Source organism: Aquila chrysaetos, chromosome 2 (genome assembly GCF_900496995.4).
Source record: "Aquila chrysaetos chrysaetos chromosome 2, bAquChr1.4, whole genome shotgun sequence".
Lineage (NCBI taxonomy): Eukaryota > Metazoa > Chordata > Aves > Accipitriformes > Accipitridae > Aquila > Aquila chrysaetos.
Window position 1 is genome coordinate 27,693,400 of NC_044005.1, and position 14,749 is coordinate 27,708,148.

Genomic DNA, 14,749 nt, shown 5'->3' on the forward strand with positions numbered 1-14,749 from the left:
GATCAGTTTAATCTACATCTGCAATTTTGAAGTTACTCTGGGCACTGCTCATTGTGTAGTTTAATCTCAACAATCATTCCTCTAGCTCTGAAGCTGTGAAAAGGCTGATGAGCACTGCTCTGATCTCTGTGTAACCTGTTCCTCTAGTAACTTCAATAATAAATCATATTTATATCAAATATTCTTTTCTTCTGGGTGTAAATCCTATACTTGCAGATGTTATACAAGCATAACTTCTAACCACCTTTGAACTAAAGTCAAAGATAAAAATTCATGGAGTTTATCATAGTTGGCTTCCAAAGGACAAAGTTGAAAGCTTTATAGCAGACAGAGTGAGACTTCAGTTAATTTCTGTTCTGCAGAACTGAAGCAACAAATGTGAGTACTATTCCACATGCGAAGACAACCAATGCTAATGAGAAAGTAAGATCTATTTCCACAGCTATTGCTAGGATGAAACTATTAACTTTTTATTTGCTATGACATCTTAGAAACTTTAACTACTGAGATAGAAATGCAGAGATCCCTTATGATATATTAAAATTCACTGAAGGATCAACTCAGAATTAATAGTGTAATTTAAATAAAATGAGTAGTACAGCACACTGAATGGCTCTTTTAAGACATGGCTTTGTATAAGAGATGTTGCGTCTCCTAGACTATTCAGTATCTGCATTAACAATAAAGATCCCAAAGCAAATCATAAGTTGGTAAAAGTTCTTCTAAGTACATTAAAGTCAACATCTATTTTATAGTAACAACATTATATACAGCTTTGGTTGTATTCTTATGATAGCACCAAAAAGCTCCATACAGAATGTAGGGTTTCACTGTGTAGAATATTGCACTAATATATGGAAGAATATAGCCCATGGCAAAAGCACTTTAAAAATATAGTTCTCTTGGCTTAGGATGTTTGGATGAAAATACAGATCAACTTTTAAATTGAATCAAATGTCACGACAAAAAGATTCCTTTTTTGTTTTTTTAAAAAAAAACAAGTATCTTTTAAAAATTAATAAGTCAAAGGAAGAAAAGGAACACTAATTCACTCTTCCAGCTGGACAAACCTAAACAGGTAACAGTCATTCATCATCCAGATCTAAACCAACTTTTTCAGCCACGATAACAAATAGCAAGAAAAAGCCATTATTGCTTCCCTATTACAAAAACAGTTACAAGCATGACAACTCGCAGTGCATTTCTAGAAAATCATGGAACTTGTGACTTAGATTACTTTGAATCTTGATAATACGTTTCCAAGCTTTGAATGCCTCGCATTTTCCGATATAATAGAACACTGTCACCTAATAACAACTGCCTGAACAAGGTTTGTGGCAAAACACAGATTTGTCATAAAACTGAGATGGGGGGGGGGGGGGGGGGACGGACACCGAAAGAGCAAAATTATATCCTCCAGAACACAGATGTCTGTATATTACTCATAGACCACTGCCACAGCATTTGATCCCATCATAAATACATGTAGTCTCAGAGAAATACTTCTTTGAGCAGGGAAACTAATTTTAAATATGTAGGACATACATAAAATGAATAGGTTTGTCCTGTTGTACCACAGTAATTGCTACAGAATCAGCTGCTGAACCTGAATCTCAGAATTATAACTAGGACCTAACCACAAGAGCATTACTTTCCTGATAAACAAAAGATGCTCTAGAAATCTGTTTGCAAATTTAATGGTTTGGGAAATTAATTTTCCTGGATAGGGTGTTTAGTTCACTAATACCTACTTTCCACAGAAAAATTATGTTCAGGTTTCTTTTGAATACATACAATGAAGCTATTCTAAGCACAAAGACATCACCTTAAGTAAAGGAGCAGAAATTTGAAGAGGTGTACCTTTCATGAAAAGTCATGTTTCAGCTTATAATTAATGAACAATCTGTGTAAAATCTACTCTGACAAGGACTCCAAGTGAAGCATCATGGCAAAAAACACATTCTTGGAGCCTTCCAGTTTACCTGTGCATCAGGACTGAAGAAAAAGATAAGTAAATGGTATAGAACCACTGCATAGTACAAAAGCTCTAACCACCCCCCCCCCCCCCCCCCCCCCAAACCAACGATCTTCTAAAGTGATACTTGAAGGTAGAAGGGACCATCTGATGGAAGTGCTCCACAAGACAGGCATAAAGCATACATGGTATGTTGCCTGCTCACATAAAGCATCTTTACTTCATTCTTAGTTTTCCCCCTTTTCTATTGTTCCTTTTTCCACATTGCTTAAGTGAAAAGAGAACAAGGTATTTTTTCCTTTGATCTCTACTCACCACTATAGGGAAGGGAAATAAGAAAATGTTTTAATCATTTCCTACCCCTATGCTATCTGCACTTAATTCTTCAAAACCCCAAACTGTTGCACCGAATTCAGTCTTGAAATTGTCAGCTATTTGGAACGGTAGACTGGGCACAGAGGAAGGAAATTGCACCCATGGTCTCAGCCCTATCCACAGCTCTGAATTCATTTCAGGGTAAGAGGATGGCACCTCGAGAGCAAATGTAACAATTACTAAAAATACTACTGCTTTGTAAAGACACAGGTCTTTATGCAATATTGTGCTAATTGTATACCACTATCTTACACTATTTCTGTAGTGGAATACTGGCTGGAATATCTAGCTTTTAGAAAACTTCATTCTTATGAAATTATCACACACTGATGTTTATGTTGCATTGAGCTGCTTAGATTTAGCAAGGCTAACTATTAACAGTTTAACCATGGCAGTAAGTTTCTTCTAACAAACATTACACTATCAAATAAATCACCAGCTTTGCACTCAGCAACAAAACTCCTGTATTTTCACCTTGTCAAAAATACATTGCTCCTGGTAATATAACCTGAAACAATGTAATCAATCCACTCCCTAGTTCAGTTACCAGGACCCATCACACTGTTTTTATAAACCGTGTTAATATGCTCCTCTGAAACAGTGCCTTCTGAGTAGCAACCTACCTCTCCAGTTTGCATTATGACTACAGTATCAGCCATTAGAACCTGTACAGTAAATACACTACAGCAGTGAAACACTCAATTGAGCTCAAAATAAGAAACCTTAAAAATACTCAGTGTTAAGAAAAAAATATATAATTAATTGACAAAATTAAAATGGCTTCCAAAGGCAATTTGGAATGTGCAGTTGAAACGTGCAAACCAGTAACATCTACTCAACTACTCAGTAAAAAAGTTTGTTCCTTGTGGTAAATTGTTGTGTTGAACATCTTCAATAGGGCATTTGAACTTTTGCTTGTCCTTCAAAAAAGAAGGCACATTAAACCACCACATTCCTCTAAAGGGAAGGAAATACAGTTGGAGACTACTGACAAGAACTAAGGACGATTCTCAGTTGTAGAGAAGCAGAGGCAGATAGGATACTGAAGCAGCAAATGGACTGAAGAATCAGAATAAAGTATTGAACTTGTTGAGAAGGGGGAAGCCTGAGGAGCTTTCCCACTGTGTCTATTTGTGCTGAAAGAACACTCCACCTCATCCCTTGCTAGACACATTTCTTTAAGCCAGGAAGCTCACTCAGCACTTAACACAGAAGTCCATCACTACTCTGAGTTCAGATGAAAAATCCAAAAATTGACACTCTCCCAAACTAGAACTTTTTTGCAAAAGTCTGCTCTATGTTCCAGAAAAACAGGGTATATATGGCATTTTGTACACTAAAATAAGCTTACACGTAATTTCCATTCCAAAAATCTTTCTAGGACTTCCTGGTCTGCAGTTCGGCATATGAGATAAGAGAATTCTCTTCCTGCCAAGACACCACAGATTATAGCAGTGTTTCATATTCAGTTAACAGGCATTAATTAAAGCCTATAAGAACAATTTTGGATAACAGAGCTTCTAAGGTAGTCAACTGCAATTATGATTCATGCTTTAAAAGTAGAAAGACTAAGATAATACACCTGTGTTATAGAAAACATCATAGGCATTGGGAATAGTCTACAAAGCCACATTTATTTGCACATGTACAGAACAGAGCAACAGATGTTATTGTTTTCCATACAAAATTATATAAAAACAGTATTCACCTTCATAGATAACACCATACCACTTTAAGTTGTATTAAATACATTCAGAAAGCATTCTTGCACGCACACAACATTATTATTAGGTAGTCCCAGGTAACTCCCGCACTGCAATGTAATTATTCCTAGTGGTATGAAGGGATCAAAGATTAGTCTGCAACTAAAATAAAGAGAATCCTGGTTGAGAAGCAAGCTGAAGTCTTTCCTCCACTGGCCATCAAGGCAAGGAACATCATTAAACAGATTAACTGTCTCCAGAACAGAGATGTAAGTATTATCAAGCACCTGCAGAAGGCAGGTAAGAGTGGTATTCCAGACTGACTTGAGCTATCTTGGCCAGTGTTAACATTCCCATTTAATCACTGCTTGCCTATGGATAGGAAAAAGTTTTATAAAACTGGAAGATAGAATTGAGTCAGAGCTTGTGATTACAGAAGAAAACAAAAAGTATAGATCCAAATCAATTACTTTTGCTTCCTACCCAGCACTGGAGAGATTACTCTGTTTACTGGGTCTTAAGATTCCCATTCTTGCAAGGAATAGAGGGGAAAAGCAAAATTTTACGTTTCCTGCAACACTGCCTCCCTACATATGATCTAAAAGGGGAATTTAATTGTCAACAGGACATCTCAAACAATTTATTTAAAATGCACATTTATTTCTACAAAAAAAAAAGTGTATGATACAGAAGAAGTGATCACACCTACTTAAACGTTTACCTATTAAAATATACAGAGGATCTTAATGAGTACAGGATATTTAAAAAAAGATGCAAAGGAGTGTTAATCTTTTATTTTTACATTTTCAGGAACTTCACATAATTTTGGTAAGTAACCTTTTACAAAATTATGTAAAAAGTACAAGAATGCCTGGTAAACAGTCTGCATTTTTCCAAAAGATTTTTTACAGCATGCAATTCTTAAGGCAGCCTTCTCCTCCTCCTTACAAGGAATCCTTTCACTCAAATAATCTTCCGCTGCAAAGATTAGGCTAAGGAAGCTTGGTCTCTTCTGTTAACGCCTTTTGTCTTTCCTGTCTGATTTACGGTCTCTTTCACTCCGTGAAGTTCTCTTGCCTGACCGACTACTTTCTGATATAGACCTCTTCCTGTCAGATCTTGAACTTTTATCCTTTGAGCTTTTGGTATCTCTACTCCCACCTTTTGAGGACTTGTGACTTCTATCTACTCCTGAAGCATCCCTTCGCTTCCTGTCTGTACTCCTTCTGCGTTTTCTATCTCTGTTATGCCCTCTTCCTCGGCTTCGACTTCTACTTTCACTACTGCTAGAACTACTGCTGCTACTGTCCCTGCTAGTACTTCCACTTGTAGTGCTGCTGGTGGTGGAACTACTCCGACTGCTACTGCTGCCAGTGCTGGAACTACTTCCACTACTAGTACTGCTTGAAGTACTACTGCTACTACTGCTGCTGCTACTACGGCTATGACTCTTACCAGTTTTGTTCGCTGCCCTACCTCTGCTTCTACTCCTAGTCTTACTCTTAATTTCTACACTCGGTGTCTGACTCTGCTCTGTCTGTGCCTCAACCACCTTTACAGACACCGCAGCATTTTCATCCTTGTCTGCCTGGGGCTCTGTATCCTGAGTGGACTGAGACAACTGAGGTGACTGTGGTAGTGGCACAGACTGTGGCTGGGATAGAGCCTCAGCCACAGGTTCTGGCTGAGTTTCTGGTGCCTTTTCCTGTTTTTCTTCAGGTTCAGCTTCAATTTCCGGTTTGATACCTTTCTCCTTCTCGGGAGAAGGAACATTACACACTTTTTCTGGCTGAGCATCACACTCTGTTTCTGGTTCCACTTCTTTGCCATTTTCATTTTCTACAGGTTCTACACTATCTGCCTCATTCATTTCAGCCACATCCTGCTCATTATCCACTGGCTGAATGTTTTCACTTTCCTCTTTTACAACTGTGACCTCTTCATGCTGACCATCCTGTTGCTTGTCATTCTCCCTCACCTCAGTAGTCTCTTCTACTTTAATCTCCATTTCATGTTTCTGTTCATCCTCTTCCTGTTCTTTCTCTGCATCGCTATGCCCTGAACCTATTTTTCCCTTTTCCTCCCCTACCTCCTCCATTTCTACATCATTGTGCTGATTACCTGTCTCCATCTCTTCCACCTGCTGAGCCGCCTTACCCTCTTCCTGCTCCTTGTTCTGTTCTTCCTTCTTTTCTTCATTCTGCACCTCCTGCTGTTCTTTTTCCTTCACAGATTGTCTTCTGGGCCTGGCCTCCATTTTGTTAATCTGCTCTGCAAATTCATTTCGCCTGCTTTCAAAGAGTGCTAGAGAATAAATGCATAAATAATAGTTTCAGATAATCTATGGACACTGAAATCTATTTTCCCCTTAACTATGAGCTAATAAGTTATCAATTTGTTTTAACTTATAAATACTGCATCCTTATTCATTCTGAAGTAGCCAGCCACTCATGCATAATGAAAAAGACTGCTAGTTACCTTAAGAAAATAAGGCAAAGGGGATAGTCAGCTCAGCTGAGTATCAGAACAGTAAAGCCCTAAATCTAAACTAACAAAAAGAGGTTTTGACTTCATTAAAATCAATCCAACCAACAGTATATCAAAATAATACCTTAATTTCCTGGTATTTATATATTAACAAGGTTATACTTCCTAAGGTAAACAAAAGACAGTAAGAATCAGCAAAAAGCTGGTTAGGTATTAAGAAAGCTTAAATAATGTAATCTATTCAGACAAGTGAGGTAGCTTCTCTTATCCCCCAGCCCCACACAATGAAGAAAAGCTTTTTAAGAAAAAAAAACCCAAACCAATACATTCTCAGTTTAACAAAAAAAGAACAGTAGGACTACCATCAACTGCAGTATTTTAAATTGTTTTCCAAAAGAAAAATATAGTCATCCTGTGAAACAGAAATGAACACACATTAAGGTAACCCCCCCCCCCCCCGCCCCAAAACAAACCATCATAAAGTTCTAGTGCTGTGCTTTAGAAAAGGTTTCTCAAATCCTTCGTAAAAACCTGCATTTCTTTGGGTCTTCAATCCATAGAATCTGCCTTTTCAAAAACTAAGTTGCTGCACTGGCATACATCTGGGTACTAAAGCTAATACAAAGGACTATGTTTTAATCACATACCTCTGAGATAATGCATATACCTCTTTTGACTTCTTGTAAGAGAATCAAAGCACATCCAACATAAAAATAAGTCACTGAAAGAGTAATGTTCATTTATGATGAACACCCAATGCAAGAACATACAGTTTGCCCTAATCATGAAATTTATGTACTTAAGCAGAGAAGCTTAAAAAGAAATTTGTACAGGAAACATCAAATGGAGGCAAGAACAAGGGCCTTCGTATCATAAAGACCACCTACCATTCATCTTTTTCTGCGATTCTTCCATCAACTTCTGCGTAGCAGGACACATTCTGCCAGGTATGTAGAATAAGTGGGGTTTTGTCTTAGTTCTTATGTATTTAATTATTTTAGCATTATGTTCATTCCATTCTTCTTGCTGAGAAATGAAAGAAAATAACCTTAAGATACACAAGAATAGTTTAAACAAGAGAAAGATCAAGAGCAAAATTAAAACTCACCAACTGAGCAAGCTCAACCTTTTGCTCCAGTAACCGCAGCTCTGTCTGTTTAGCACGTCTTTCTTCAAACAGTTCTCGCCTTTCATTTTCAACTTGCTTTCTTTCTTCCTCTGCCTGCACTTCAAGTTTTTGTTCAATTTCTTGTCGTCTCTTTTGCTAAGATAAATAAAGAAGGACCCTAAATATATTTTCTAAATCAAGAAAGTGTTCTAGTTTGGTCCAATTAAAATTTTGAATTATTTACACCATTAAAGGCATTCCTAAAAACACATCAAGAACTATCTCCTAAATTACAGGTAATGGAAGGAAAGAGTGTCATTGCTTGCTGGCACCTAATTTTTTGTGGGTTAACTATAAAATTATGGGCCCCTGTGGATTTCTGTCTGCTTTCCTATCATTCGATTTGGATCTGAATTTTCAACACAAGCTTAAACATGTTTTTTTTTTCCCAGTGGCAGAAAAAAAAAAGAAATAGATTTCAGGTATTCCACTTGGAGGGAAAAAAGTCTACTCCCCCAGAAACAAATGAAGGACTGCAGACTGGTGTTTGTGACCAACAAAACAAATTACATTGTGAATACTTCCAGTACATTCATCGCTATTACATACATTACTATAATCCAGGAATGCCCTGTTTCTATGTCCTAGACAGCCATGTGTTCAGATTGTACAATAGCTGTCTAATATGAAAATACAATTCAGTACCTGGACAACAAAATAGCTGTGTCACAAAACTCCTCAGGCCTCTACTTCGATTTATAGTAAATTTTTATGTATGAAGACAACAATGCCTATACAAATTCTCAGAAAAAAATGTTGCAGAGAGCAGAAACTCCTCAAACTCTCTTTATGCAAACATATACTACTTGAAACAAGGACTCCCATGTTTCTAGACCATCCTAATCAATAGTTTCTTGTTCTAAAGGCAAGCAGGCAACAGAGAACTTTGGTCTTTTCTCATGTGCTACATGACAAGTTAGATAGAACAGCAGGATATCCAAATACTGAATCTGAAAGTAATCAATACCAACACTGCAAGCCAGCTATGCTAACACTACACAGAAAAGGTTTTAAGTTTAAAGACTTTGTATCTGCTTCCACCAGACTGCTGAAAGTAGAACTTTCAAACGCTGTTTTTAATCTCAAGGTTATTAGTATTAACTGAATAACCCATTTAGGGCAACAGTAAACAAATACCATACCCTCTACAATTTAAGAGGGCATACTAGGAATAAAGTTACCACCATCCTATACACAAGTTTTTTGAAGTTACCGCTAAGCTATGCAAAGCCTTCACTTCAGTACAATCACATATCCATTTATCAAAAAACAGGAATTCTTGTTATTTATACAGGGAGGGGGAAGCCACTTGTAGTCAAACAGATGGCATAATACAGCCATACATTTCTGTATACTTGGTTATAATTTAAACATCTGGAACACTTCAGGGTGGGCACTGCTTCAGCAATACTGAATCACCATTATTACAGAAGTAGCCTGTGACCTATTAAATAGTTCCCTGATTAAATTCCATTTACTTTGAAATGATTCCCAAATAATGTAAACAAGAAAAAAAAAAAACGTTTTACATGTTTTTAAAATGTACAGCAATTAAAAAAGATCAACAAAACATTGCCTTTTTCCTTCTGCAGTGGTCAGAAATAGTGTTGTAAAGTCATGAAATTGTTAAGAATCCCTTTCCTGCCTCCCACTACAATTCCACTAAACTAAACCAAAAACCCACATGAACTCTTACCAATTTGTTGCACCTGCAACCTACACTGTGGGGACTTTTCATTCCCATTTGAAGCAGCTTAACCATACAATTTTGCTTTATTAGTTACAATCTGATAGAACTGAAAATAAGTACCCTCTCAGTAGCAACTGTGGACTCCTGTTTAAATTTTTGAAGAGTGCCCATCAACAAGCCAAATATACGTCGATTCCTGAATAAAAACAAAAAGAAATTTGAGATTCAGTTCAAGTACCGAGATTTTTATTTGCATAAACAATCAGAGAAACCTTCCACCTCAGAGATGTTTATTTTTAAAAGCTCAGTATTACTCCAGGCCATCAGCAATAGAACACATATTGACTGTGCCAACAGTCAAGGACATAATTTACAGTCACATATCATATTTTGCTTAAGAGTAAGACACAGCTCTTATCCATAACACAGCACAGTTAGCAGTGGGAAAATTGGAAGCCTGCACATTTTACATCTGGAAATAATGACACTAATGAAATATTAAAATAAATCCAAAAGCAGAGAGTACTAAAGAAAAGGTTGAGTAAATACAGTGTGAGCTATCAATAAGGCAGTGAACTGCAAGGTCATAGGGCTTTCTGAAAAACATACCCCCCCTGCCCCACTCAGAGGATTAAGGAGAAATGGAGCCACAGGGGAATGAAAGCTTATCTGTCACAGTTTGCCTAAGAGTATCTTCTACAGTGAGACACTGTACTATGAGATGAAACCAGAATTGCTCTCACCCAATTAACTGTTGTTTTGAGAAAACTTAAATAAGTAAAATTCTTCAAGGAATTCCCTTCTTCTGAACAAAACCTAATCTCTTATCTCTTGAATTTCATCTTTTCTTTCTTTCTATTTAATCCCAAATTAAGCTTTTACAGCAAGAGGCAGACTCTCTTACTTGCCTTGAACTTTTACCCAATTAAGAGAGAAAGGAATCGCTACTGTCTTCGCTCAGTACCACTCTACTACAGTGGCACAAACCTGACACGGAAAGGTAAAAGTACATTAAACAGTAGAAATAGGAACAAATAAAGAATTGAGAGCTAGAGATTACTCAAGCGTATTTGTATATGAATGACAACCCAGAAGACACTAAGCAAAATCAAGAGTTCAATGGATGCTGCCCCCTTAAAGAGCCTCTTTCCACCACAAGTCACATAGAGATCAATACTGGTTTTCTCTTCTCCCCAGAAGACTACTGAAGTGCAAAGCAGTAAAACTACAATTCTAATGAAACAAACTTTTAGTGCCTGAAGCTCTAGGAAGTCCACTAAGAATTTTTAAAGTGTTTCAGTGAGGAAAGCAGTTGGAAACTGGTGATGGAAGCAACAGCAGCCTGTTAGTGGTGTTGTAACTGTAGAAGTAGTAAGCAAAGTGCCTTTTCTGTGCTAACTGATCTGTGGTCCTTATCAGAGAAGCTCTCTATAGTTCCTTATTCCAGCTCCCATTCTTTTATTTATTTGAGGTATGGGTTTTTATTGCACCAGGTGAGCTGCAGACTGAAGTGGATGGAGTCCAAGAGGTTGGACACAGTTGCAAATTTGCTTTTCCAACATCTCTTCCCAACAGAACTGCACCTCAGCAATAACTTTTATGCGCTACCCTGGCACAAATAAAATATAGGAAAAAGGAGATATACATAGGAAGAATCTAAAAAGCAGCAGGCAAAAGGAAGGTCAGACTGTACACACAATAACGAGTCTGAAAGTAATAAAAGAAACTCATGATGGAACTACTGCATTAAAAAAAAAAAAAAGGGAAAAACCCACACCCAAAAGCTTCCTTCAACCAACAAAATAAATGATGTACCAAGACAGTTGTAACAGTCCAAAACGTTAAGTAACCAATGAAGCTATATATATATATATTTCTGTCTTACTCAAAGATGATCAGTTACAACAGCACTAGCAAACCTATTCCTGTAGGTGGCCTGAGAAGCAGAACCCCTGTTGTGTGTGAACGATGTGTTGTTATTGTTGTGAAGTATTTAAGAGAATATTTTTAAAAATCAATTTTATACATTATGGTACCTCTTCAACATCATCTTTGATACATAATCGCATCTGTATAATACTTTTTAAATCTAAAGCTACTTCCTATGCTAGCACATGGAAGTACCAGGTTAGCACTTAAAAGATATTTCTGTATACCTTTGTTTTCCTTTCTCATCCATATTTTGATCTTGTATAAGGTCTCGACGTGTTCGCTCTTTGGAGGTAGCAACAACAGAAGATGGCAACGCTGGCTACAACGAAGAAAAACAAACTACTTTGTTCATGTTCCAGATAAGCTTCTTCCTGCACAGCTCCATTTATCATGTATTACCTTTTTAATGTCATCATCCTCTGCGTCGCTTTCTTGGCGTGATTCTCTTCTTGTCCGACGTTCTCCACCCAGCCTGAGGAAGAACAAGCATTGGTGGTCACTAGAGAACATATATTTAGGACAGCATCTGTTCTAACACGAGAAAAATACAAGTCAGCATGTCAGTCAGAAGAACCAACGCTTCCAGTAAAAATCTCCCCAGTGTTCCAATGACCAGTAAGTAGCATTTTACAAACATAATCTACTGTTGGTAAAAATCAGTGAGGGGAAACAGTTTGAGTTTTAATACAACTTGCACAGTAAAGTAAACCAGAAGAGCCTACGTTACTACCATATTTGACTTTTCAGAATACCTTTGGAATTTATTTCTTGTTTTTAATGTTTGCACTTTTCTTTTTCCAGAATCTCCAAAATGGCTACTGGTATAAAGGGATTGCAAGACAGATTTAAATGCATTAAGATACAAAGGTTGGTATGATTTTGCAAATGGGAAATGCTCTTTAAGTTACCTAGCCAAATACCTAGAAAACAGATGAGGAGGGGCAGAGCACCTAGGAACTGAGAACTTGGATGAACTGAGGCTTTAACAAAGAACTAGGCAACGTGTTAAAAGTTATTTTCGGCTTTCACCTTCAGCTGTGGCACAGCACTTTACCACTGGTAAAGCTGTTTCACAGTATTCATTTTGTGTTAACTCCAAAATTCAAAGGCAAGCCTTACTTTAGTCAAGGACTACCATTGCACGCAAGTGCCTATAGAATGAAGCTCACTATAATCAGTCACATCTGACGGATCTGCATCCAGAAGTGAAAGCTCAAAATCTGAGTCTATTGTCACACTGTATGCATCCAATTTATTTAACGGGAGATCTCAATCATAATTAAATTTGTGCCTACTGTAAAACAAATCTGGGCTACTAAGCAGAATATAATATAGCACACTGTAAACTAAGTAAACCAGAAAATTCCAAGAATCTTTGTATTGCTATACCTTTATATTACTGCTATAATCTTTATATTGCTATAAGGTATGAAAAAAAGAAAATTCACCACAGTCAACTGCTATCATCCAAATATATTTCCAACCAGTCTTGAATATGTAATCACTGAAGAAGACAGCAAAAGTCATCAGTTATTAACAGTTATTGAATCTAAGTATTTTAAATTTACCGTTATAAATTCTCATTCTGATAAAGCAAGTTCTCTGCATCAGTTTTTGCACCCACCTACTGGCTGCCCCTTCAAGATCCCTCTGTTTGGCTGGGGGTCCTCCTCCACTATCCGAGAATCCACGCCTAAAAAGAAAACACTTGTGATCTCAGAACAAGGTAGGATAGCCCCAGGTCCAACTTAAGCCTGCATAATCAAACTGTATTTTGGCTTTGTGGTCATGACATAACAATAAATTTTAAAGCAGCTCTATCATCATTTACTCTTACTACTGCAATAAAGTGTTTAAACATACTACTTGTGGACCAACTAATTTAAAATTGAATTTCTGCACTTATTCAATTGAGCGGCTACACTCAAACAAGGAGCCCCATTATGTTCAAGTGTTCATATTTGCAGTAATTTTCAAGATGTATTACACATTTTAATCAGCAATTTAATAGTGAAATTTGACAAAAAACCCACTACACACTCCATTAAAAAAGAACTACTGAAAAAAAAATTGGCCTTTTCATTCTACTTGAGATGGGGGTGGTGATGTAGGAAAACCCACAACAAAACACTAGTGATTTTACCTACATGTGTTTTAAAACTCCTGTTGACTTCAACTCTTTCTATTCTTCCTGGAAAACCTACCAACTTCTTAACTACCGAGAGACCGATTTTGGATGATGTCAAAGAGATAAAGTCCCAGATACCACACAACACCTCCCTTAATTTTGATGCCCCCCCCCCCCCCCTTATTTTTCAGACTAACGGCTGAAAGGGTTAGGGAAAACCACGAGTTTAAAGCTGTTGTAACTCAGAATGAGAAGGTACTTCAAGTGTCAGGCTGTGACATAAAACCCCATATGCCCTGTAGGCCAGCTGTGGTGCCTGCCTACTGAAACGGCAGTATGATGAGCAACGGGGTCCGACGAGAAATATCAAACACCCCGGTGTAAGGACAGCAAACCAATGCCAGCATAAAGGGCGGAAGAACCCCCCCCCACCCGTTTCTGCGGCCCCTTACCTTAGCAATAAGCTCCCACGCCCTCTACCTCCACCAGGGCCTGTGAGGGCTAACAGTCTGTTTTGAGGGGGCCTGCAAGAGACAGCGGGCGCTGTTAACGGTACCTGCCCCCCCCCCCTCCCCGCAGCCGCTGCAGCTCGCCTCCCCGGGGCGCTGCAGCTCGCCCAGCCAGAGGTGCCCGCGGCCATCACCATTCCCTCACGCACCCCACGGTCGTGTCCCCCCCCCCCCCGCCACGACGGGCAGACACCGCCAGCAAACCAGCTCTCCCCCCCCCCCCCCCCATCCCCATCCTCGCGCTGCGCCTGAGCAGCGGCGATGGCCCGCAGAAAGGCGCGGAGGCGGCGGCCCACGGGCAGCTCCTCGCCGACCGCCCCTCGGGCCCCTCGTGCACCCCCCCCGCCCCAGGAGAACAGCGCAGCGCACGCCAGTCCCCTCACCCTCGCCCCCCTCCCCGCCGCGGGCCTGGCCGCTCCTCACACCTCCCCCCTTCCCCCCGCCGGGCCGTTGCTCCCGCTGGCGGCCCCCCCGCCTCACCTCACGTCGTTGGGGTCCCGTCCCGTGAGCTTGCGGATATTCTCGTCCACGTGCTTGAGGCTCTCCTTGGCTTTCTCTAGCTGCTCCTGCAGCGCGCGCACCGCCACCGCCATCCCGCCCGCAGCGCGGCCTAGCCGGGGCCCAGCGCAAGGCACCGCTGGGTAATGGTTGGGGGGGGGGGTAGACCCCGCCCCCGCGCCGCGCGGCCCGCCTGGCGGCCCACCCCTCCGGCAACTGCGGGCCGGGACAGCGCAGCCAATAGCCCCTCGGCGCTCCCCTCCGACCGCCAATAATCGGGCACG

The 14,749-nt window shown here is 39.5% G+C and overlaps 1 protein-coding gene across 1 annotated transcript; it reads right to left on the reverse strand.

The window, feature by feature from the left end:
• Positions 1–3,965: 3,965 nt before the first annotated feature.
• On the reverse strand, positions 3,966–14,638 carry PNN (pinin, desmosome associated protein). Its single transcript, XM_030004424.2, has 9 exons — positions 14,448–14,638; positions 13,911–13,982; positions 12,955–13,023; positions 11,730–11,802; positions 11,555–11,649; positions 9,519–9,594; positions 7,649–7,804; positions 7,428–7,566; positions 3,966–6,357 (listed from the first exon to the last, which is right to left on the reverse strand). Exons 1-9 carry the CDS (start codon positions 14,558–14,560, stop codon positions 5,069–5,071), a joined length of 2,082 nt encoding a protein of 693 aa, XP_029860284.1. The 5' UTR covers positions 14,561–14,638; the 3' UTR covers positions 3,966–5,068.
• Between the last annotated feature and the right edge of the window lie 111 nt (positions 14,639–14,749).

Excerpts from the sequence above, each read along its gene's own strand:
- PNN (XM_030004424.2), bottom strand. The coding sequence starts at position 14,560 with ATGGCGGTGGCGGTGCGCGCGCTGCAGGAGCAGCTAGAGAAAGCCAAG. Across the intron at positions 7,567-7,648 it reads AGGTTGAGCTTGCTCAGTTG|CAAGAAGAATGGAATGAACA; the intron begins GTGAGTTTTAAT and ends TTCATTTCTCAG. Across the intron at positions 6,358-7,427 it reads ATCGCAGAAAAAGATGAATG|CACTCTTTGAAAGCAGGCGA; the intron begins GTAGGTGGTCTT and ends TTTATTCTCTAG.